We start from the raw sequence: 24,082 nt of genomic DNA, 5'->3' as shown, positions 1-24,082 counted from the left end.
TAAGACAGGAATCCAGTTTGAAATATTCCATAGAATTGATTATTCCAGCACCATTTATTGAATAGTAATCTCTTTGCTCCATAGATCTATACTACCTTTGTCATATATTCAGTAACCATCCACGTGTGGGCCTTTTTCAAGTCTATTCTACTCCTTTGCACATTTTCTCTATCACTGCACCGCTATCACATTGATTTATTAGTCTTGATATTTAGGAAGCCAAGCCCTTCTCACCTTATTCTTTTCCTTCAGGGGTGGCTTGGCTACTCCTGACCCTTGATTTTTTCATATAAAATATAGAATTTTATCTGTCAATCTCTATGAAAAAATTTATTTGAATTTTTATTTCACTTATATGAAATATCTAAATTGATTTGTAGAAAACTGTCCTTTTTACAATATTAAGTATCCCAATTCATGAATATGTGTAAATCTTCATTTATTTATGAGTTCTTTGACTTAAATTTTATAATTTTCTCCACACAGTTCCATACAATTCTTCCTATTATCTTTAATTGTTAATGTTTTTATGATTAGTAGTTTTACAGTTGCATGTTCTAAATGTTGTAAGCTGAAATGCTATTGAATTTTAAATACTGGACTTATATTTGTCTATCTTGATAAATCATCTTCATAGTTTTAAATATCTACATATACATTCTTTTAATTTCCTATACAGAAATTCAGATTCCGACATACACCAAAGTTTAAGAACCACTGATCTAGAGAAGATTTGCTTGCTTCTGCTGAAAGACAGAAGGACTTACTCACGTGGAACCATTTTAGCCTCTTCCAGATTAATCCAGGAATCAGAGATTAAGTTTTCCTATCTTGAAGTTGTCCCAATTTAAGAACAAGCTTGCATTTGGCATGTTATTACAGTTCACCACTCCTACTCTAGTTTCAGCTTATAAGAATGTATTCTTCTGGTTTGGCTTGATCTGATACCCTTTAGAGACCTCCCACTCTTCTCAGCAGCCCAGCAGTTTTATATATATATATATTTTTTTTAATACATACATACATATATACACACACACACACACGCAAACACAAGCTCTATTTGTTCTGTAATGTGAGGGTTCATAATATATCTAGGCCAATACAGTCCTGGGATTTGCGCTGTTCATAAATTTTAAAAAAAATGAAAACAGGGCTTCCCTGGTGGCGCAGTGGTTGAGAGTCCGCCTGCCGATGCAGGGGACACGGGTTCATGCCCCGGTCTGGGAAAATCCCACATGCCGCGGAGCGGCTGGGCCCGTGAGCCATGGCCGTTGGGCCTGCGCGTCCGGAGCCTGTGCTCCGCAACGGGAGAGGCCACAACAGTGAGAGGCCCACATACCGCAAAAAAAAAAAAAAAAAAAAAAAAAAAAAAAAAGAAAACAGATTGCATTCTCTATAGTGTGTGCACATGATAGGCAGAATTCTGTGATGGCCACCAAGAGTCCTGTTCCTTAGTGTACAAACTGCATAGTTCCCACTCCTTGGGTGGCAGGATCTGTAAATATGATGAGACATCACTTTGGTGATTAAGTTATGCTATATGGCAATAGTAAAGGAACTTTCCATAGGTAATGAAGGTCCCTAGTCAATGGAATTTGAGTAAGCAAAGGGAGATAATCAGGGCCAGATCCAATTTAATCATGTGAGAGAGAAAAGTCAGAGAGATGGTGTACTTCTGGCTTTGAATGAGTTAAATGCCATGTTGTGAGGAAGGGACCACATGTCTAGGACGTGAGGGTGGCCTCTAAGAGCTGAGAGTTGTCCGAGCCAACAGCCAGCAAAAAAAAACGATGTCTGAGTCCTACAACTACAAGGATTAGTTCTGCCAAAAACCAGAGAGCATGGAGGAGAACTAAGCCTCAGATGAGACTGCTGCTATAGCCCACACCTTGAGCTCTGCCTACTGAGACCTTGAGCAGTGGACACTACACTAACCTGGACTCCTGACCCACCCACCACCTACCCCCCCAAATAAACTGGGAGAACAAATTCATGTTTTAAGGCACTAAGTCTGTGGTAAATTGTCATACAGCAAAAGAAAACTATACACTGAATTTTTAAGCTTGCTTCTCATACCACAAAAAGAGATATACCAAAAATTTTTACCAGAAAATTAAACGACTAATGGTGAGACAATTAAATGGGCTTTTGGGGGGTATTTTTAATTTAAATGTACAGTTAAATATTTCAGTAGTTCACTCCAACTATAGAAGCAAGTCAGACATTGTTCATGACTCATATAACACAGACAGAAAGAAAAAAGCACCTAAAGAAAATGTGGTCAATTCACATTAGGCAACTACCTGAAATAGTTTTGAGGTAAAATGTTGACATCCAGCATAGTTGTTACATCCAAAGGAACAGGATTAAAAAATATGAAAGGAGGGTCAAACAATAACTTCGGTAATTTTACCTCTCCAACCAGACATAACATTCGATAGCAAACTGGATTATCATTTAAATATATAGGAATATCAGCTGTGTATTTTCTAGGCTGCTCTAATGAAAGAAGAACATTTTTTAAGTATTTTAGATTAGTTCACACACACCAAAAAACATTTACATAATTTAAACCTTACTAAATATTAAGATGTACTATGAAGTTACGGCTCAATGGAGCAGAACAGATTACCCAGAAACTGGATTTATCCTGCCAAGGAACTTAAGACTTGTAATGAGGTGTCATTGATATAAAAATCTTTTAAAGTGCACTCTGTCTAGAAATAGAGTACGTCTCCTTACAGTAGATTTTCATTATTATGGGAAAATACATATACCTTGGGGAAACAGTACAATAGGACTTCTCTTTATCTTTTATTCAACAGGACTTCTTTTTTAAATTGTTTTCCATGACTTAACAGGAGCTGCCCATCCCTTTAGTATATGCAGCATGAAGATGAGGTCAAATAACTGCCATAAAGATCTCAGGGAATACTGAGAAATGGATATGCTGAGAGGAAAGGAATATGCTTTCTTGCAGATTTTTAGGTTTATGTAAGGCTGTCAGGGTCGACTGGCCAATTTCACATGGTAGGAAAAGACAGGAAATTGCCACATGGCAACTCACAGAAGGAAAGGCAGTTTGTGTAGGAGGAAAAGGCTCAGCACAGAAGCAGCAGGCTGCTCTTGGACAACAGGTGCCATCAGAACCAGTTGCCAATGCCTTTTAAGACCCAAATCCCCAAACATAAGTCTCATAGGCAGAAAAATGTGATCTCATGAGTATGAATTCAAGGTTATATTTTAGAAATCAAAAACTTACTGAATTCTGAGTTTTGAATGGATTGCTTTGAGATTATTCCTGGGTTTTAGAAGTGTTAAAGGTTTCTGGGATAATGGAGAAGGGGGTTCCTTGCGTAACCTAAGACTACTGGGGATTCAGTAACACATGTTTTTAAGCTCAGGCATGCCTTCTCTCTCATCTGAGATGTAAGTTATATAAAGGTGTTATAGGCATGTTTAATTTTTTTTTTAACAGTTAGGATGAGATCCTAAGGAAGGAACTTATAGGTTTGACTGCTTGGGCTCAGCCCCATACTGAAGGAAAAGGCAAATGGAAATGTTTCTTATTTCCTTCTAGATGATTCAGTCCATTTCATCTGGATATAAATGTTGATAAGGACATAAAGGAGAAGCTCTGTATAGAAATACAGGTGGTGGTTTTAGCTGGACTACCTTTTATACTATTTCTTTTAGGACCAGACACATTAGAAACTAAGAAGAAATACAAACAAATATATAATGAAACCTAATAATTTTTATAAAGTAAACTTCAGAATGCAGGGAATATTTGATGTTTTCTATCATCTTTTCAGAGTTCTAAACAGAGGTAATAAAAGATGAAACATTTAAAAAATCTACTAATCACAGTATCCTATGTACTGTCTTTCACACATAAATCGAAAGTGCATATACAAGGCCAGGCTAAGAGATATGCTGGACATAGATTTAATGCAATACCGTGCTAACAGAATATTATGGAGAAAGCGAACACACACAGCTCAATGAACTCTCTAAAAAGCTTAAAAGCAGTAATAGGTTCTTAACCTGCCTTTTTTATTGTTAACATAGCTAGCCGCGGATATTTTATTAGATTGCCACATGTGTAAAACATAGTAGTGTCCGAGAGATCCCAATGCAAGTGATTTACTGAGGGAGTGCTCTCAGGAGGAACCTGTGGGTAAAGGAGGGAAGCAGAACAGGGCAGGGCAAGAAGCTATGAGAAGCTGTAGTTTTAGAATCCAGATTCAACCTGATTCCACAGGGAGCTCTGGGATGTCAGACAGAGCAGGGGGAGGGGGTGGGAGGGAGTGGGTTGGGTCACCTGAGGTAGTAGTGGTGGTTAGACTTAATCTCCTTGGTATCTCTTCATGAGGTATCTTCCTCCAGCCAAGGGCAATCCCCTGGAGAAAGGGACAAACATAACCTGCCAGGAACCAACACCCACAACTGAGAGAGGGATGGAAAAGCCCAGTAATGGGAATCTGAATAGGCCCAAATAGCATATACAAGAGCCTGTAATCCTAACATTGCTTCATAAGTAAGAATAATTAGGAAGAAAAACAGGTAAGTTACTATAACACCCTTTTAAGTAGAAAAATAGTCTGGAAATGACATTTGGTATGCTTTAGTTATAGTATATAAACTATAAAGGTACTTAAGCAGATGCTTTCAATTAGAGACAAATAGTAGTATAGACTTCCTCAAAAACAGAAAAAAAAAGTGCATAGATGTTTTTACAAGCACCTTCCTGCTGTTCCTTTGCTCCTGTCTGCTTGAAAAAGCTAGTTGCCATACCTTCACTTACTAAAGCTCATTATCTGAAAAATTCTATGTTTTAATGTAGCACGGATTCTCATGTTGAGAATCTTCTAAGATATGCGCATCCTGGGTGTCAGGCTCAGGAAACATTGAGGGTATTTACATAACTAAGAACAATCTTATCCAAGGGGAGTGAGAGTCTAGCCACACAAATTAGATTCAAGAACAGAGGTTAAGATTCAGAAGGGATTGATGATTTGCCTACATACCAGTGTGGATAACAGATACTATCACAGCCCTGCCTCTATCCCTGTGGCAGTCCAAGGAAGAGCAATAAAGGGGGAGTGAAAACTAAAACCCACCTCACTCAAAGGCTTGAAAGCCCTGACAGTATAAAGGAGCCCTGCTTGGTTAGCAGTATAACAGGGTCTACCCAAAGTGGAGATAAAATATATTTGCCCCACTTTAAGTGATATTGATGGCAAAGGTTCCATCTACAAGGCAAAGGAAATAGGAGACATAAAAGCCCTGACCATGGTTTGAAATAAAAGGCTTATACCACAGTCAGATTACAAGAAGAGAAAGTGGCAGAACAGAAGTGTAATCAATCACCAATTCCTGCTAGAATAAAACAGCAGATGCTACAGGATAGCACAAAGAACAAGGACAAGATCTCACTAGGTGTGATTAAAAGAAATCTTAAGTCAATTAGAGACCCACATCTCTCAAGAGGCTGGGAAAAGTAAACAAGTTGCTTTCTGTGCTGCTTATTACGCTGTCCTTCCAAAGCCCTGTGACCTGGGGGTGAGAAGTTATGTTAATAAGATCACTGGACTCATGGTTTGCACATAAGTGGGGGGGGGGTGTAAAAAAGTTAGAAAATGGATCAGATTTAGGACAAAGGGATTCGTTCTGGGGCCAGGGGTGGACAGAAAAACAGACTTTCAATCAAAAATCGAAATGCTACCATTGTAACTTGTCCAAAAGGAGACTAACTTGTCCTAACAGTTTTCTGATTAAAAAAAAAAAAGACTAGAGGAATTTTTTAGTTATTTGAAATGTATAGATGCAGAGAGATACCTCTTATCCCCACATTTTAAAAAAATTATTGTGATAAGAACACTTAATACGAGATCTACCATTTTAAAAGATTTTAGGGGTATATTACAGTATTTTTATATGTAGACACAATGTTGTACAGCAGATTGCTAGAACTTATTCGTCTTGCATAACTGAAACTTTATACCCACTGATTAGCAACTCTCCATTTCCCCCTTCCCTAGCCCCTGAAAAGCACCATTCTTTTCCTTGTTTCTATTAGTTTGACTAATTTAATATCTCACATAAGTAGAATCACACAGTATTTGCCTTTCTGTGACTGGCTTATTTCACTTAGCACAGTGTTCTCAAGATTCAAACATGTCACACATTACAGGGTTTCCTTTTTTTTTTTTTTTTTTTGGCTGTGCCCTGCAGCATGTGGGATCTTAGTTCCCCCAACAGGGATCCAACACACAACCTCTGCAGTGGAAGCGTGGAGTCTTAACCACTGGACAGACAGGGAAGTCCCCTTTTTTAACGATGAATAATATTCCATTGTAAGGATATACCATATCTTCTTTGTCCATTCATCCATCAATGACATGCCCCAACACATGCACAGAATCCCTCAGCAAAGTATGGGCAACTTATTGATTTAAAGCATTTAAGGAAATCACTGTTTAATCATTAGATGAGCACTAAATTGAGAGTTCAGTGGACACATAAGGAAAAGAATACAAATCTTACAGAATTAGTTCTGTAATGTCATTAAACAAACAAACAGTAACAATAATAACAACAAACCAAAAATTGCAACAACTACTGAGTGGAAGTGAAGTTCTCATTTCCATGGTAGCCATATTACATTACTTATAATGCCCCACTTTCAAAAATAAAATTTTGAGACACACGAAAGACCAACAGTGAGTGATCTATACACAGGAAAAAAGATTGTCAGTAGAACCTGTCCCTGAGAAAGTTCAAACATTGCACATACACACACACACATTTATATATAAATATATATTATACATAAATTGCGGAGTTGATGTACAGTAAATGAAATGAAAAATTCATTCAACATGGTTTCACCAGTAGATCTAAACTGACTAAAGAAAGAATCAGCCAACATGAAAAAAAATGTCAGTTGAGTTCCTCCAGTGTGAGGAACAGAAGAAAACAGAATGAAGAAAACTGAACAGAGCCTCAAAGATCTATAGGACAACATCAAGTAAACCAATATACACAAAACAAGAATCCCAGAGATAGAGAAAGAGAGGGCAGAAAGACTATTTGAAGAAATAATGGCCAAAACCATACAAAATTTGATGAAAACCATTAACCAAAACATGTAAAAATTTCAATGAATTGCATGTAACAAATTCAAAGAGATCTACTCTCAGACATATTTGTCAAATGGCCAAAAACCAAAGGAAAGAGTCTTCAAAGCAGAAAAAGAAAAGTGACTCATTATATATATGGGATCTTCAATAATGTGAACAGCTGACTTATCAAAAACCATGAAGGCCTGAATGCAGTATGAAGACATATTTAAAGTACTGAAAGAAAAAGACTGTCAACCAAGAATTCTATATCCAACAAAATTATCCTTCAGAAATCAGGAAGGAATTAGGACATTCCCAGATAAACAGAAACTGATAGACTTCATCACCAGCAGACTTTTTCTAGAAGAAATACTAAAGGAAGCCCGTGAAACTGAAATAAAAGGATACTAGACAGTAAACTGGATCACAGAAAGAAATAAAGAGGTAAAGGTAAATATATGAGTAAATATAAATGATAATATAAAAGTAGTTTTGTTTTTATTTTCCTTGATTACCTGATTTTTTTTAAATGCATACTTATTTCACTTAGCATAATGCCCTCCAAGTCCATCCATGGTGCTGCAAATGGCGAAATTTCTTTTCTTTTTATGGCTGAGTAGTATTCCACTATATATATATATATATATATATATATATATATATATATATATATATATATATATATATATATATATATATATATATATATATATATACCACATCTTTATCCATTCATCTGTTGATGAACATTTAGGGTGCTTCCATATCTTGGCAATTGTAAATAATGCTGCTACAAACATTTGGGTGCATGTATCTTTTCGAATTAGTGTTTTTCATTTTTTTTGCATGTATACCCAGGAGTAGAACTGCTGGGTCATATGGCAGTTCTGTTTTTAGTTTTTTGAGAAACCTCCATACTGTTTTCCACAGTGGCTGCAGCAACATGGATGTACTTCAAGGGCATTATGCTAAGTTATATAAGTCAGATGGAGAAAGACAAATACTGTATGGTATCATTCATATATGGAATCTGAAAAAAAATACAACAAATTAGTGAATATAACAAAAAAGAAGCAGACTCACAGATACAGAGACAAACTAGTGGTTACCAGTGGTGAGGGGGGCAGGGGCAATATAGGAGTAGGGGATTAAAAAGTACAAATTATTAGGTATAAAATAAGCTACAAGGATATATTGTACACTATGGGGAATATAGCCAATATTTTATAATAACTATAAATGGTGTATACCTTTAAAAATTGTGAATCATTATATTATATGCCTGTAACTTATATAATATTGTACAACTAAACTTCAATAAAAGGAAAAAAACCCTTAAAACTACACAGAAAAAAGTATAAGAAAGTAGTATAAAACTGTGTTGATGGGATTGTATTGTGCAAAGATGTAATTTGCATGACAATAATAGTACAAAGGAAGGGGATGCTATATTGGAGCAAAGTTTTTGCATACTGTTGAAATGAACTTGGTATTATTCTCAATTACATTTAAAAAAGTAACATGTTACTAGTATTTTCCAGGGAAGTCACTAAGAAAATACCTCAGAATTTTATTATGAAAGAAACAACAAGGGAAGTTAAATGTAAGCAAAAAGACAGATGTAAATCTTTCCTTAACTTCATTAGTAATTAATCAGTAAATATAAAATAATTCAGTACAGCAATGAAAAGGCTGAGATAAGTAAAATAAACTTTAAAAAATAATCCAAATTCATGTAATCTACAGGAGACATGTTTAGATTCAGAAACACAACAGTTCAAAGTAAAAGGATAGAGAAAGGATATACAGGCAAATAATAACTAAACAAGAGCTGTGGTGGCTATGATAAATTTAGAAAAACATAAATATTAAGAAAAAAATTGCTACTATAGATAAATAAGAACATTATATGTACGGATAAGAGGACAAATCATAAAGAAGATATAACAATTTTAATCAAATATGCACTTAACAGAGCCACAAAGTACATGACGAAAACCTGGCAGAACTGAAAGCACAAATAAATAATTAAATAATAACCCTATAAAGCTTCAATACTCCACTCCCAATTGTGGGTAAGTCAAGTAGGTAGAATCACTAAAGAAATAACAGACTTAAACAATACTGTAAATGAACTAGACCTAACACACATCTATGGAACATTCCACCCAACAAGAGCAAAATACATACACTTCTCAAGGGCATGTGGAACATTCTCCTGGGTAGACCATACTTTAATGTGTAAGGTAAGCCTCAATATATTAAAAATGATGGAAACCATACAAAGTATGTTCTGCAACAACAATGGAATAAAAATAGAAATCAATAATAAAGTGAAATTTGGGAAATTCTCAAATACGTGAAAATTAAACAACACACTCCCAAAAAACGAATTCTTAAGAAATGGCAGGAGGAGCTTCAAGATGGCGGAACAGTAAGACGCGGAGATCACCTTCCTTCCCACAGATACCTCAGAAATACATCTACATGTGGAACTCTCCTATAGAACACCTACTGAACGCTGGCAGAAGACCGAAGACCTCAGACCTCCCAAAAGGCAAGAAACTTCCCAAGTACCTGGGTAGGGCAAAAGAAAAAAGAATAAACAGAGACAAAAGGATAGGGACGGGACCTGCACCAGTGGGAGGCAGACGTGAAGGAGGAAAGGTTTCCACACATTAGGAAGCCCCTTCGCGGGTGGAGACTGCAGGTGGTGGAGGGGGGAAGCTTCGGAGCCACAGAGGAGAGCGCAGCAACAGGGGTGCAAAGGGCAAACCGGAGAGATTTCCGCACAGAGGATCGGTGCCGACCGGCACTCACCAGCCCCAGAGGCTTGTCTGCTCACCCGCCGGGGCGGGCGGGGCTGGGAGCTGAGGCTCGGGCTTCGGTCGGATCGCAGGGAGAGGACTGGGGTTGGCTGCGTGAACACAGCCTGAAGGGGCTAGTGCGCCACAGCTAGCTGGGAGGGAGACCGGGAGAAAGTCTGGAGCTGCCGAAGAGGCAAGAGACTTCTTCTTGCCTCTTTGTTTCCTGGTACACGAGGAGAGGGGATTAAGAGAGCTGCTTAAAGGAGCTCCAGAGATGGGCGCGAGCCGTGGCTAACAGCGCGGACCCCAGAGACGGCCATGATACGCTAAGGCCGATGCTGCCACCACCAAGAAGCCTGTGTGTGAGCACAGGTCACTCTCCACACCTCCCCTCCCGGGAGCCTGGGCAGCCCACCACTGCCAGGGTCCCGTAAATCCAGGGACAACTTACCCGGGAGAACACACGGTGCGCCTCAGGCTGGTGCAACGTCACACCGGCCTCTGCCGCCGCAGGCTCGCCCCGCATCCGTACCCCTCCCTCCCGCCAGCTTGAGTGAGCCAGAGCCCCTGAATCAGCTGCTCCTTTAACTCCATCCTGAAGCAACTTTAGCCACTGGGGACAGACACCAAAAACAACGGGAACTATGAACCTGCAGCCTGCGAAAAGGAGACCCCAATAACAGTAAGTTAAGCAAAATGAGAAGACAGAAAAACACACAGCAGATGAAGGAACAAGATAAAAACCCACCAGACCTAATAAATGAAGAGGAAATAGGCAGTCTACCAGAAAAAGAATTCAGAATAATGATAGTAAAGATGATCCAAAATCTTGGAAATAGAGAAAATACAAGAAACGTTTAACAAGGACCTACAAGAACTAAAGAGCAAACAAACAATGATGAACAATGCAATAAATGAAATTAAACGTTTTCTAGAAGGGATCAATAGCAGAATAACTGAGGCAGAAGAACGGATAAGTGACCTGGAAGATAAAATAGTGGAAATAACTGCTGCAGAGCAGAAGAAAGAAAAAAGAATGAAAAGAACTGAGGACAGTCTCAGAGACCTCTGGGACAACATTAAACGCACCAACATTCGAATTATAGGGGTCCCAGAAGAAGAAGAGAAAGAGACTGAGAAAATATTTGAATAGATTATAGTTGAAAACTTCCTTAATATGGGAAAGGAAATAGTTAATCAAGTCCAGGAAGCACAGAGTCCCATACAGGATAAATCCAAGGAGAAACACGCCAAGACACATATTAATCAAACTGTCAAAAATTAAATACAAAGAAAACATATTAAAAGCAGCAAGGGAAAAACAACAAATAACACACAAGGGAATCTCCATAAGGCTAACAGCTGATCTTTCAGCAGAAACTCTGCAAGCCAGAAGGGAGTGGCAAGACATATTTAAAGTGATGAAGGAGAAAAACCTACAACCAAGATTATTCTACCCAGCAAGGATCTCATTCAGATTTGATGGAGAAATTAAAACCTTCACAGACAAGCAAAAGCTAAGAGAGTTCAGCACCACCAAACCAGCTTTACAACAAATGCTAAAGGAACTTCTCTAGGCAGGAATCACAAAAGAAGAAAAAGACCTACAATAACAAACCCAAAACAATTAAGAAAATGGGAATAGGAATATACATATTGATACTTACCTTAAATGTAAATGTATTAAATGCTCCCAGCAAAAGACACAGACTGGCTGAATGGATACAAAAACAAGACCCATAAATGTGCTGTCTACAAGAGACCCACTTTAGACCTAGGGACACATACAGACTGAAAGTGAGGGGATGGAAAAACATACTCCATGAAAATGGAAATCAAAAGAAAGCTGGAGAAGCAATTCTCATATCAAACAAAATAGACTTTAAAATAAAGACTATTACAAGAGACAAGGACACTACATAATGATCAAGGGATCAATCCAAGAAGAAGATATAACAATTGTAAATATTTATGCACCCAACATAGGAGCACCTCAATACATAAGGCAAATACTAACAGCCATAAAAGGGGAAACCGACAGTAACACAATCATAGTAGGGGACTTTAACACCCCACTTTCACCAATGGACAGATCATCCAAAATGAAAATAAATAAGGAAAGACAAGCTTTAAATGACACATTAAAGAAGATGAACTTAATTGATATTTATACGACATTCCATCCAAAAACAACAGAATACACATTTTTCTCAAGTGCTCATGGAACATTCTCCAGGATAGATCATATCTTGGGTCACAAATCAAGCCTTGGTAAATTTAAGAAAGCTGAAATCATATCAAATATCTTTTCCGACCACAACGCTATGAGACTAGATATCAATTACAGGAAAAGATCTGTAAAAAATACAAATACATGGAGGCTAAACAATACACTACTTAATAACCAAGTGATCACTGAAGAAATCAAAGAGGAAATCAAAAAATACCTAGAAACAAATGACAATGGAGACACGACGACCCAAAACCTATGGAATGTAGCAAAAGCAGTTCTAAGAGGGAAGTTTATAGCAATACAATCCTACCTTAAGAAACAAGATACATCTCGAATAAACAACCTAACCTTGCACCTAAATCCATTAGAGAAAGAAGAACAAAAATACCCCAAAGTTACCAGAAGGAAAGAAACCATAAAGATCAGATCAGAAATAAATGAAAAAGAAATGAAGGAAACAATAGCAAAGATCAATAAAACCAAAAGCTAGTTCTTTGAGAAGATAAACAAAATTGATAAAATCATTAGCCACACTCATCAAGAAAAAAAGTGAGAAGACTCAAATCAACAGAATTAGAAATGAAAAAGAGGTAACAACTGACACTGCAGAAATAAAAAGGATCATGAGAGATTACTACAAACAAGTGTATGCCAATAAAATGGGCAACCTGGAAGAAATGGACAAATTCTTACAAACGCACAACCTGGGGAGACTGAACCAGGAAGACATAGAAAATATGAACAGACCAATCAAAGCACTGAAATTGAAACTGTGATTAAAAATCTTCCAACAAACAGAAGTCCAGGACCAGATGGCTTCACAGGCGAATTCTATCAAACATATAGAGAAGAGCTAACACCTATCCTTCTGAAACTCGCCCAAAATATAGCAGAGGGAGGAACACTCCCAAACTCATTTTACAGGGCACCATCACCCTGATACCAAAACCAGACAAGGATGTCACAAAGAAAGAAAACTACAGCCCAATATCACTGATGAACATAGATGCAAAAATCCTCAACAAAATACTAGCAAACAGAATCCAACAGCACATTAAAAGGATCATATACCATGATCAAGTGGGGTTTATTCCAGGAATGCAAGGATTCTTCAATATACGTAAATCAATCAATGTGATACACCATATTAACAAAATGAAGGAGAAAAACCATATGATCATCTCAATCGATGCAGAGAAAGCTTTCGACAAAATTCAACACCCATTTATGACAAAAACCCTGCAGAAAGTAGGCATAGAGGGAACTTTCCTCAACATAGTAAAGGCCATATATGACAAATGCACAGCCAACATCATCCTCAGTGGTGAAAAACTGAAACCTATCCACTAAGATAAGGAAAAAGACAAGGTTGCCCACTGTCACCACTATTATTCAACATAGTTTTGGAAGTCTTCGCCACAGTAATCAGAGAAGGAAAAGAAATAAAAGGAATCCAAATTGGAAAAGAATAAGTAAAGCCACCACTGTTTGCAAATGACATGATACTCTACATAGAGAATCCTAAAGATGCTACCAGAAAACTACTAGAGCTAATCAATGAATTTGGTAAAGGAGCAGGATACAAAATAAATGCACAGAAATCTCTGGCATTCCTGTACACTAATGATGAAAAATCTGAAAGTGAAATTAAGAAAACACTACCATTTACCACTGCAACAAAAAGAATAAAATATCTAGGAATAAACCTACCTAAGAAGACAAAAGACCTGTATGCAGAAAATTATAAGACACTGATGAAAGAAATTAAAAATGATACAAATAGATGGAGAGATATACCATGTTCTTGGATTGGAAGAATCAACATTGTGAAAATGACTCTACTACCCAAAGCAATCTACAGATTCAATGCAATCCCTATCAAACTACCACTGGCATTTTTCACAGAACTAGAACAAAAAATTTCACAATTTGTATGGAAACACAAAAGATCTGAAATAGCCAAAGCAATCTTCGGAACGAAAAATGGAGCTGAAGGAATCAGGCTCCTGGACTTCAGACTATACTACAAAGCTACAGTAATCAAGACAGGATGGTACTGGCTCAAAAACAGAAATAAAGATCAATGGAACAGGATAGAAAGCCCAGAGATAAACCCACGCACATATGGTCACCTTATCTTTGATAAAGGAGGCAAGAATATACAGTGGAGAAAAGACAGCCTCTTCAATAAGTGGTGCTGGGAAAACTGGACAGGTACATGCAAAAAGTATGAAATTACAACACTCCCTAACACCATACATAAAAATAAACTCAAAATGGATTAAAGACCTAAATGTAAGGCAAGACACTATCAAACTCTTAGAGGAAAACATAGGCAGAACACTGTATGACATAAATCACAGCAAGATCCTTTTTGAACCACCTCCTAGAGAAATGGAAATAAAAACAAAAATAAACAAATGGGACAGAATGAAACTTAAAAAGATTTGCACAGCAAAGGAAACCATAAACAAGACCAAAAGACAACCCTCAGAATGGGAGAACATCTTTGCAAATGTAGCAACTGAGAAAGGGTTAATATCCAAAACTTACAAGCAGCTCATGCAGCTCACTGTCAAAAAAACAAACAACCCAATGTAAAAATGGGCAGAAGACCTAAATAGACATTTCTCCAAAGAAGATATACAGATTGCCAACATAACACTGAAAGAATGCTCAACATCATTAATCATTAGAGAAATGCCAATCAAAACTACAATGAGATATCATCTCACACTGGTCAGAATGGCCATCATCAAAAAATCTAGAAACAATAAATGCTGGAGAGGGTGTGGAGAAAAGGGAACCCTCTTGCACTGTTGGTGGGAATGTAAATTGATACAGCCACTATGAAGAACAGTATGGAGGTTCCTTAAAAATCTAAAAATAGAACTACCATATGACCCAGCAATCCCACTACTGGGCATATACCCTGAGAAAACCATAATTCAAAAAGAGTCATGTACCAAAATGTTCATTGCAGCTCTGTTTTAAATAGCCAGGGTATGGAAGCAACCTAACTGTCCATCAACAGATGAATGGATAAAGAAGATTTGGCACATATATACAATGGAATATTACTCAGCCATAAAAAGAAACGAAATTGAGTTATTTGTAGTGAGGTGGATGGACCTAGAGTCTGTCATACAGAGTGAAGTAAGTCAGAAAGAGAAAAACAAATACTGTATTCTAACACACATATATGGAATCTAAGAAAAAAAAATAAGGTCATGAAGAACCTAGGGGCAAAACAGGAATAAAGACACAGACCTACTAGAGAATGGACTTGAGGATATGTGGTGGGGGAAGGGTAAGCTGTGACAAAGTGAGAGAGTGGCATGGACATATATACACTACCAAATGTAAAACAGATAGCTAGAGGGAAGCAGCCGCATAGCACAGGGAGATCAGCTCGGTGCTTTGTGACCACCTAGAGGGGTGGGATAGAGAGGGTGGGAGGGAGGGAGACACAAGAGGGAAGAGATATGGGAACATATGTATATGTATAACTGATTCACTTTGTTATAAAGCAGAAACTAACACACCATTGTAAAGCAATTATACTCCAATAAAGGTGTTAAAAAAATCCAATAAAAATCAAAACAGAATACACTGCAAAGACAGATGATCACAAATAACAGCAAAAGTACACATTACTCAACCACGAACATTCTTCTAAAATTATAAACTTTTTGATCTGATTCAGATTTGTACCTTAGATATCTATACTTGTTTTAAAGTGGAAACTATGAAGAATTCATATATGCGAAGTAGAGGAATGGTCATTGGGAAGCATGCATAAAATCTAAGCCAGAAAATTATACATACCACATTGATCCTTTTCAGTCACTATCTCAATTAGTGATTTAATCCCAATAATTTTGTGTCCATTTTTCTGATGACAGCCAGGTATTTAGGGAGCTTACCAAACAGAAATTTGTTTGACTCTCAAACAAATTTGTTTGACTCTGAAATTTGACTCTCAAAAGTCTGAATCCAAAGACTGTTCAGACTCCCATAGAATACATCATGATGAAACAAAGTAGTCGGCCATTTTTACCAATTAAAAATAGCTTACAATTATCATTAATACTATAAACACATTTATGACATATTAAATGCTAAAATATAAGAGCATAACAAAAAAGCAGAATACTATAATGTGCACGTGTTATTCCTCAAATATTATAGTACAGTATATTATAGTATATAATATACTATGTGTATAGTATATTATAGTATAATCAAGGCTTTGCTGATGCAGCTTCCATCTAGTTGTGGACTTAAAGAAAACCTATCCAGAATTATTGGATGACTGCTGGAAAGCCTACATCTTCAATGAGAAAAGTCATAACAATCTGAAAGATGAAGCTTTTGTAGTGGATATTTGAGTGAGGTCCAGCAATTCAAATGATACCTATTGCTAGGCATATCACCCACTAGACCAATGTAACCAGGCCCAATGCCTTTGTTCAAACTGGTGAGAATGAAGCAATCTCTTTTTCAACAGATCTGCACATGAGAGAATGGAAGCCTGTTTTAAATGACCACATGACTCTGATAATGATTTAGCAGATTTGAAAAATAAGAAAGAAACCAGGTAATCTTTAGAGCACCTGGTTCCAGCCATGCCTAAAGACAGGAAATCTATTCCTAGGTTTTTGCATTAGATGAGTCAAATAAATTAACTTTTACAGTTAAGATAGTCTGAATTGTGAGAGGATCCTTAAGTCCTTCAAAACATTAAATTTAAGAATCTCTCATTGGGCTTCCCTGGTGGCACAGTGGTTGAGAGTCCGCCTGCCGATGCAGGGGACACGGGTTCGTGCCCCGGTCCGGGAAGATCCCACATGCCACGGAGCAGCTAGGCCCGTGAGCCATGGCCACTGAGCTTGCACGTCTGGAGCCTGTGCTCTGCACAGCAGAGGCCACAACAGTGAGAGGCCCACGTACCGCAAAAAAAAAAAAAAAAAAAAAAGAATCTCTCATTAATAAGAACTGTTTAACCATGGAATGGATAAATGTAACAAATTGCTATTGGAAGCAAATGCCATAAAATAAATAAATTTGCTCTTGGGAGCAAATCTCAGATGATTTAAGGACAAACAATGTAAGACAGCAGGAAGAGCTCAGATAAAATATTTGTCATGATAATAGAAGCAAAAGAAAATACAAAAATATTTTTGAAAGAAAAGCAATGGGTGGGAGGAAGAAATAGATCAAAAATGATTATTTTCCCCCACATTTAGTATTAAACACTTCATCTTTGTATCTGAAAAGAATAGAACTAAAAGGGAAAAATACAAGGAGTAAACACGATAGCTGCCAGATTAGTGAAACTTCCCATCAAAACGATGAAAATGTGTGCCATTCTAATATTATGTAAAAAGTATTAAAATATAATCAACCTGTAGGCTACCTCCAGATGGAGAGAACAGAACTGAATACATTGTACAATGTTTTCTCCCTTGCTCCCAAGCCCCTTGCTCAGTAGTTGTGGGTTCTCAGAATAATACCATTGAGGACACACTGTTGACCAGCAAACGTCAGAGTGAAGAAAAAAAAAAAAAAAGAAATGGCAAAGTAAATTTTTAAATATAATTGTAGATTAAAAGGAAAACAAAACATATCAAAATTTATGGGATGCACCTAAAGCAGTGCTCAGAGTGAAATTTATAGCTATAAATGTCTCCATCTAAAAGATATTTCAAATCAATACCTAACACCTTGCACCATAAGAGACAAGGGGGAAAAAAAAATTACAGCCAAAGTAGAATAGAGAAGATAATAAATATTAGAACAGAAATTAATTAAAGTATAGGAAAAAATTAAGAAAATCAAAAGTTGGTCTTTGAAAACATTATCAAATTTTAAAAACCGTTAGCAAGAATGACCAAGAAAGAAAAAAGAGAGAAGATTCAAATTACAAAAGTCATGAATAAAAAAAAGGGAAAATAATACTAACTTTTCAGAAATTTAATAGAAGGATTATAAGGAAACACAATGTACAGCTGTATACAAACAAATTAGATAACCTAGATGAAATGTGCAAATTTCTAGAAAGACACAAATTACTTAAACTGACTCAAGAAGAAATATAAAATCTGAATAGACATAGAAAAGGATCGAAGTAGGAATCAAAAGACTTCCCACATAGAACAGCCAAAACACAAATAACTTCATTGGTGAAATGTACTAAACATTTCATGAAGAATTAATATTAATCTTCACAAAAACAGAAATGGAGGGAATACTTCACAAGCCATTCTCTAAGACCAGGTTAAGAGAAATAAACAACTCTGTTTATAGTCAACTGCATTTCAACAAGGTACCAAGATAATTTAGTGGGGAAAAGATATTCTTGTTCTTTATATAATGATGCATATAAAATGACACCTTAATTACTGTAAAAGCATGTTATTCTTTGAAGGGAAAAACTCAATTACATGCCGTTTTCTAGAAACTGGAAAAAATAATCTACAGTTCATTTAGAAAAGCAAATGTGTAAGAATTGCCAAAAATGTTTGAAATATATGTTTAGTGAAAGAAAATTTGCCATACCAATTATTAAAAGGTACAAAAAACTTTTTGTAATTAAAAAAAAAACAGAAAAGTGGAAATATAGATAAACAGACATCCTGGCCAGCTTTCCCCAAAGCAAGCAATCCAAGGGGAAAAGTCAGATGTTGCAGTGCCTTTTCTGATCTAGCCTTAGAAGTCACACACCATCACATCCATAATATCCCATGGGTCATATATTAGCTCTATTTGATGTGGGAGGGGACTATATAACAGCATGAATACCAGGAGGTAAGGATCACTGGGTGTCATTTATAATGACAGTTACCACAAAATTTTAGTAAGAAATTTCTTAAAACTGTTTTAAGAACATATAACAAATAATCTAAACTTTTATATACTTGATAAAATATGTGAAGGATAAACTGATATAGAAAGAACAAATACAGAAAAAAAGTACTTACCTGGATAGAAATTTATAGAAACATTACACTCTTCAATTGGTCACAGAGTCCTACTGAGTATGCTAAATTTGAATATGCCATCTTCGAAAAGTTTACCAGTATTACTAATATCGAAATGCCACTCTTCATCTTTTTTTTGAAGTATTACGTAAAACAAGATCCTGTTCACACGTAAAAAATAAAAGATTTATAAAGATTATAACATGCAATATAAATTTAGTTTGTATTGCTATAGCAACTTGATAGTCCTAGGCACAAAGTCAAGCAATTAAATGTGGTAATCGTAGATAAAATGTTTTAAAAGTGATGTTGGGCAAACAAAGGGGTATGCAAATATATTTGCAGCCTGTCAACAACTATGAAAAGTACTCAAAGGAGCTATGCTAGTTATCAAGGACGCAGAGTAACATGAACCTTCATTCATGATGGTGAGAATGCAAATTGGTGCAGTCACTTTGGAAGACAGTTTGACAGCTTCTTATAATGTTAAACATATGTCTACCAAGTGACCCAGTAATCCTACTCTTAGGTATTTTTTTAAATTGAAAATTTATGCTCACACAAAAATCTGTATGTGAATGTTTATAATAGCTTTGTTCATAATCACCAAGCAATGGAAGTAGAAACAAACAAGATTTCCATTGACAAATGAATGTATAAACAAACTGTGGTACATCCATACAATGGGATAAAATTCAGTGACAAAATAAGTAAAATATTAATTCATGCAAAAACATAAGTGAAGATTAAATATATTTTCTTAAGTGAAAGATGCCAGACCCAAATTTCTACATACTGTATAATTAAAATACCTGTCATTCTGGAAATGCACAATTATGTGGGTGGGAAAAAAAATCAATTGCTGCCAAGTGTCAGTGGAAAGAGAAGTAGGTGATTGCTAAGGGGTTATACAGATAATTTTTAGTGTAATGAAACTGTTCTGTATGGCACTGAAGTAGTAAATAAATGATTCTATACATTTTTAAAATCTCATACAACTGTATACTGCAAAGAGTGAACTTAAAGGTATGTAAATTAAAAACAATCAACCAAGATGCTGGGGATCCCAGCATGGACTGTAGACTGTGACAAGCTATATCGCAAATGTAGGAAATAACCTCACCAAAGGTAGTGTGGGTGGTAAGGAGTGTCCTAAATAATTCTGGAAAACTGTATTTTGACTGGAAACTATAAAGCTAAAGACAAAAAGATACTCTTTATAAACACTGTACCCTAGTTGGAAAATATGTTAAGAATTCTAAAAGGGTACAGGTTAAAAATTCTGAAACTTCTTTACTAAGTCTACCAGGATTAAAAAATATGTAAATATATTATAAACAAGAGAGTCAGATTTCTCACTGTCAGAGTTAAAAATGAACAAGGGAGAAAGACTGAAATGAACCTTGTGGTGCTGGATTACAGTCAGAGTTATCAGTTTGAATTCATGTTTAGATAGACAAATAGGAAAAGACAGATATAAATAGATGATAGACAGTTAGATAGACAGATAGATAATTACAAATATATGTGTACTCATGGATTAGTACACATACAAATACTTCCTGGCTCTATTTGCCAAAAGGGCCTAGAACACGTGACACCACAGTAGCCTCTAGCACACCTGGTGTACAGATCTTGGTTTCTAAATACCATTCTCCTGTAAAAGATAATGAGGTTTCTTCGAGAAAATGTTGACTCAAGAGCTGGAACAACTAAAATAAAAGTGACCCTGGGAGGGAGATCTTCAAGATGGCAGAGGAATAAGACGGGGAGATCACCATCCTCCCCACAGATACATCAAAAATACATCTACACGTGGAACAACTCCTACAGAACACCTACTGAACGCTGGCAGAAGACCTCAGACCTCCCAAAAGGCAAGAAACTCCCCACGTACCTGGGTAGGGCAAAAGAAAAAAGGAAAAACAGAGACAAAACAATAGGGATGGGACCTGCACCAGTGGGAGGGAGCTGTGAAGGAGGAAAGGTTTCCACACACTAGAAAGTCCCTTCGTGGGCGGAGACTGTGGGTGGCGAAGGAGGGATGTTTCAGAGCCACGGAGGAGAGCGCAGCAACAGGGATGCAGAGGGCAAAGCAGAGAGATTCCTGCACAGAGGATCAGCGCCGACCAGCAATCACCAGCCCGAGAGGCTTCTCTGCTCACCCGCTGGGTCGGGAGGGGGCTGGGAGCTGAGGCTCAGGCTTCGGAGGTCAGATCCCAGGGAGAGGACTGGGGTTGGCTGCGTGAACACAGCCTGAAGGGGGCTATTCCGCCACGGCTAGCCGGGAGGGAGTCCAGGAAAAAGTCTGGAGCTGCCGAAGAGGCAAGAGACTTTTTCTTCCCTCTTTGTTTCCTGGTGCGCGAGAAAACCATAATTCAAAGAGTCATGTACCACAATGTTCACTGCAGCTCCATTTACAATAGCCAGGACATGTAAGCAATCTAAGTGTCCATTGACAGATGAATGGATAAAGAAGATGTGGCACATATATACAATGGAATATTACTCAGCCATAAAAAGAAATGAAACTGAGTAATTTGTAGTGAGGTGGATGGACCTAGAGTCTGTCATACAGAGTGAAGTAAGTCAGAAAGAGAAAAACAAATACTGTATGCTAACACATATATATGGAATCTAAGAAAAAAAACGTTTTATAGAACCTAGGGACAGGACAGGAATAAAGATGCACACATAGAGAATGGACTTGAGGACACGGGGAGGGTGAAGTGTAAGCTGGGCCGAAGTGAGAGAGTGGCATGGACTTATATACACTATCAAATGTAAAATAGATAGCTAGTGGCAGGCAGCTGCATAGCACAGGGAGATCAGCTCTGTGCTTTGTGACCACCTAGAGGGGTGGGATAGGGAGGGTGGGAGGGAGACGCAAGAGGGAGGGGATATGGGGATATATGTATACGTATAGCTGATTCACTTTGTGATACAGTAGAAACTAACACACCATTGTAAAGCAATCATACTCTAATAAAGATGTTAAAAAAAAAAAAAGTGACCCTGGACCATTTTGTAGCAAAGGAAGTAAGAGAATGCTTTAAAATCATAAAGAAGGGACTATATCAAAGGGCCAATCTAAAAGAGGTCCTTATGGCCAAAGCTGGAACAGTTTTAGCAACAAAATTAAAAATGTAACATTGGATTAAAACTAAAAGTATGGAATAAATATATGTGAGGTCACAGTGATATATTAAGTAACTAACTAACTAAATAAATAAATGGAGAGAAGAAATAACCTTTCTTACAGAAAAATTCCAAATAATATATGTAAATATCCCCTCCAGAAGGTGGAGCTTGTCCCCTACCCGTTGAGTCTGGGCTGAAATAGATGACTCACTTCCAAATCACAGAGTGTGGAAAGGGAAAAATAGTTTCTCCAACTTTACAGTGGAAAAACCTGGCATGTATACTGATATCATGTCCTCCCTTCACATGATATGACAAAAAGCATATTTCACCTCTGTGACATTCTTCCCCAAAGTCCATGGAAAATAAGAACTGAGCCTAGTCAGGTGGAAAATATAAGACAAACTAAAATTAAAGAACATTCTGGAAAAAAAAAAAGCCAGACCAGTATTTTTTTAAATTAACATGGTCATAAAAAATTAGTAAGATTGAGAACCTGTCATACATTAGAGGAGACTAAATGCAATATGGTATCCTGGATTGGACCCTAGTACAGTAAAAGGACCTTAGTAAGTACCTGGTGAAATGTGAATAGAGTCTGTTGTTTAGTTAATAATATTTTACTAATGTTAATTTCTTAGTGTTAAAAAATTGTTCTCTGGTTGTATAAGGTGTTAACATTAGGGAAAGTTGTGTAAAGTGTATGCAGAAAGTCTCTGCACTGTCTTTGTGATGTTCCTATAAATCTGGGAGCTATGCACATGACTTGTGTGCAAACTCATCTTTCCTGTGCAACTCACTATGAAAATAAAAGCTTCAACCAGGTTTTTTTAAACTTTATTCTTCCAAATTGGAAGTGTGCAGAATGATCCATGCAATTGTCACCACAACAAAATAACATACTTTGTTTCTTTCTAAAGCATGATTTATTTAAAATATTCAAGATTAAAAAATGAGGCAATTTTACCCCCAGATGTCTCTAAGTACTGAGACACCTATTTAGCTCTAATATTTGTGTACTTTATAACAAAGTTCATTTGCACCTAATAAAGAAAACATCTTTTAATACAGAAGGTGAGCATGGTATCATACTAGTTATATGAATGCCTCATATTTCTCATTCTGAAATTGAGGAAATGGTATAAGATCTCTAACATACTATCCACTTTCTATATCCTAAGAATTGAACTGTTCCAGTCATCTATGGAGAAGCATCGTTTAATTAGTTTAGCATGTGTAGTATGGTTATTTTTCTTTATAATTTCATCAAAATGATACATGTGCATAGCTTACACAAATAGTTGAAATACACTTATAAAAAAGTTGGCCCGGGCTTCCCTGGTGGCGCGGTGGTTGAGAGTCTGCCTGCCGATGCAGGGGACACGGGTTCGTGCCCCGGTCCGGGAAGATCCCACATGTCATGGAGCGGCTGGGCCCGTGAGCCATGGCCACTGAGCCTGCGCGTCCGGAGCCTGTGCTCCACAACGGGAGAGGACACAACAGTGAGAGGCCCGCGTACCGAAAAAAAAAAAAAAAAAAAGTTGGCCCACTCACCTCCTCCTCATCAACAGTCCTGCTTCCCAGAAGCAACCAATTTTAACCAATTCTTATTTCAACTTTCTCTAATAGTTATAGCCTATTCTAAATGTGATGCTGATATAGCTTACTTTAGGATTTTTATTGCTGCCATAACAAACTACCACAAAGTTAGTGGTTTATTAATTAATTTCTTTATTTTTGCTGTGTTGCGTCTTCGTTTCTGTGCGAGGGCTTTCTCTAGTTGTGGCA

At 37.0% G+C, this 24,082-nt stretch overlaps 1 protein-coding gene across 1 annotated transcript in view; it reads right to left on the bottom strand.

Moving 5' to 3' along the window:
• CFAP47 (cilia and flagella associated protein 47) overlaps positions 1-24,082 on the bottom strand; it is a gene marked incomplete at both ends in the record, with an annotated part of 304,526 nt that overhangs the window by 202,217 nt on the left and 78,227 nt on the right. Inside the window, 4 exon segments of the mRNA XM_082609208.1 lie at positions 2,307-2,502; positions 19,154-19,193; positions 19,197-19,280; positions 19,282-19,314. Of these exon segments, the coding sequence (XP_082465334.1) occupies positions 2,307-2,502; positions 19,154-19,193; positions 19,197-19,280; positions 19,282-19,314 (353 nt within the window).

This window comes from Mesoplodon mirus (genome assembly GCF_964341445.2).
Source record: "Mesoplodon mirus genome assembly, chromosome: X".
NCBI lineage: Eukaryota > Metazoa > Chordata > Mammalia > Artiodactyla > Ziphiidae > Mesoplodon > Mesoplodon mirus.
This window is presented reverse-complemented; position numbering and strand designations above follow the sequence as displayed.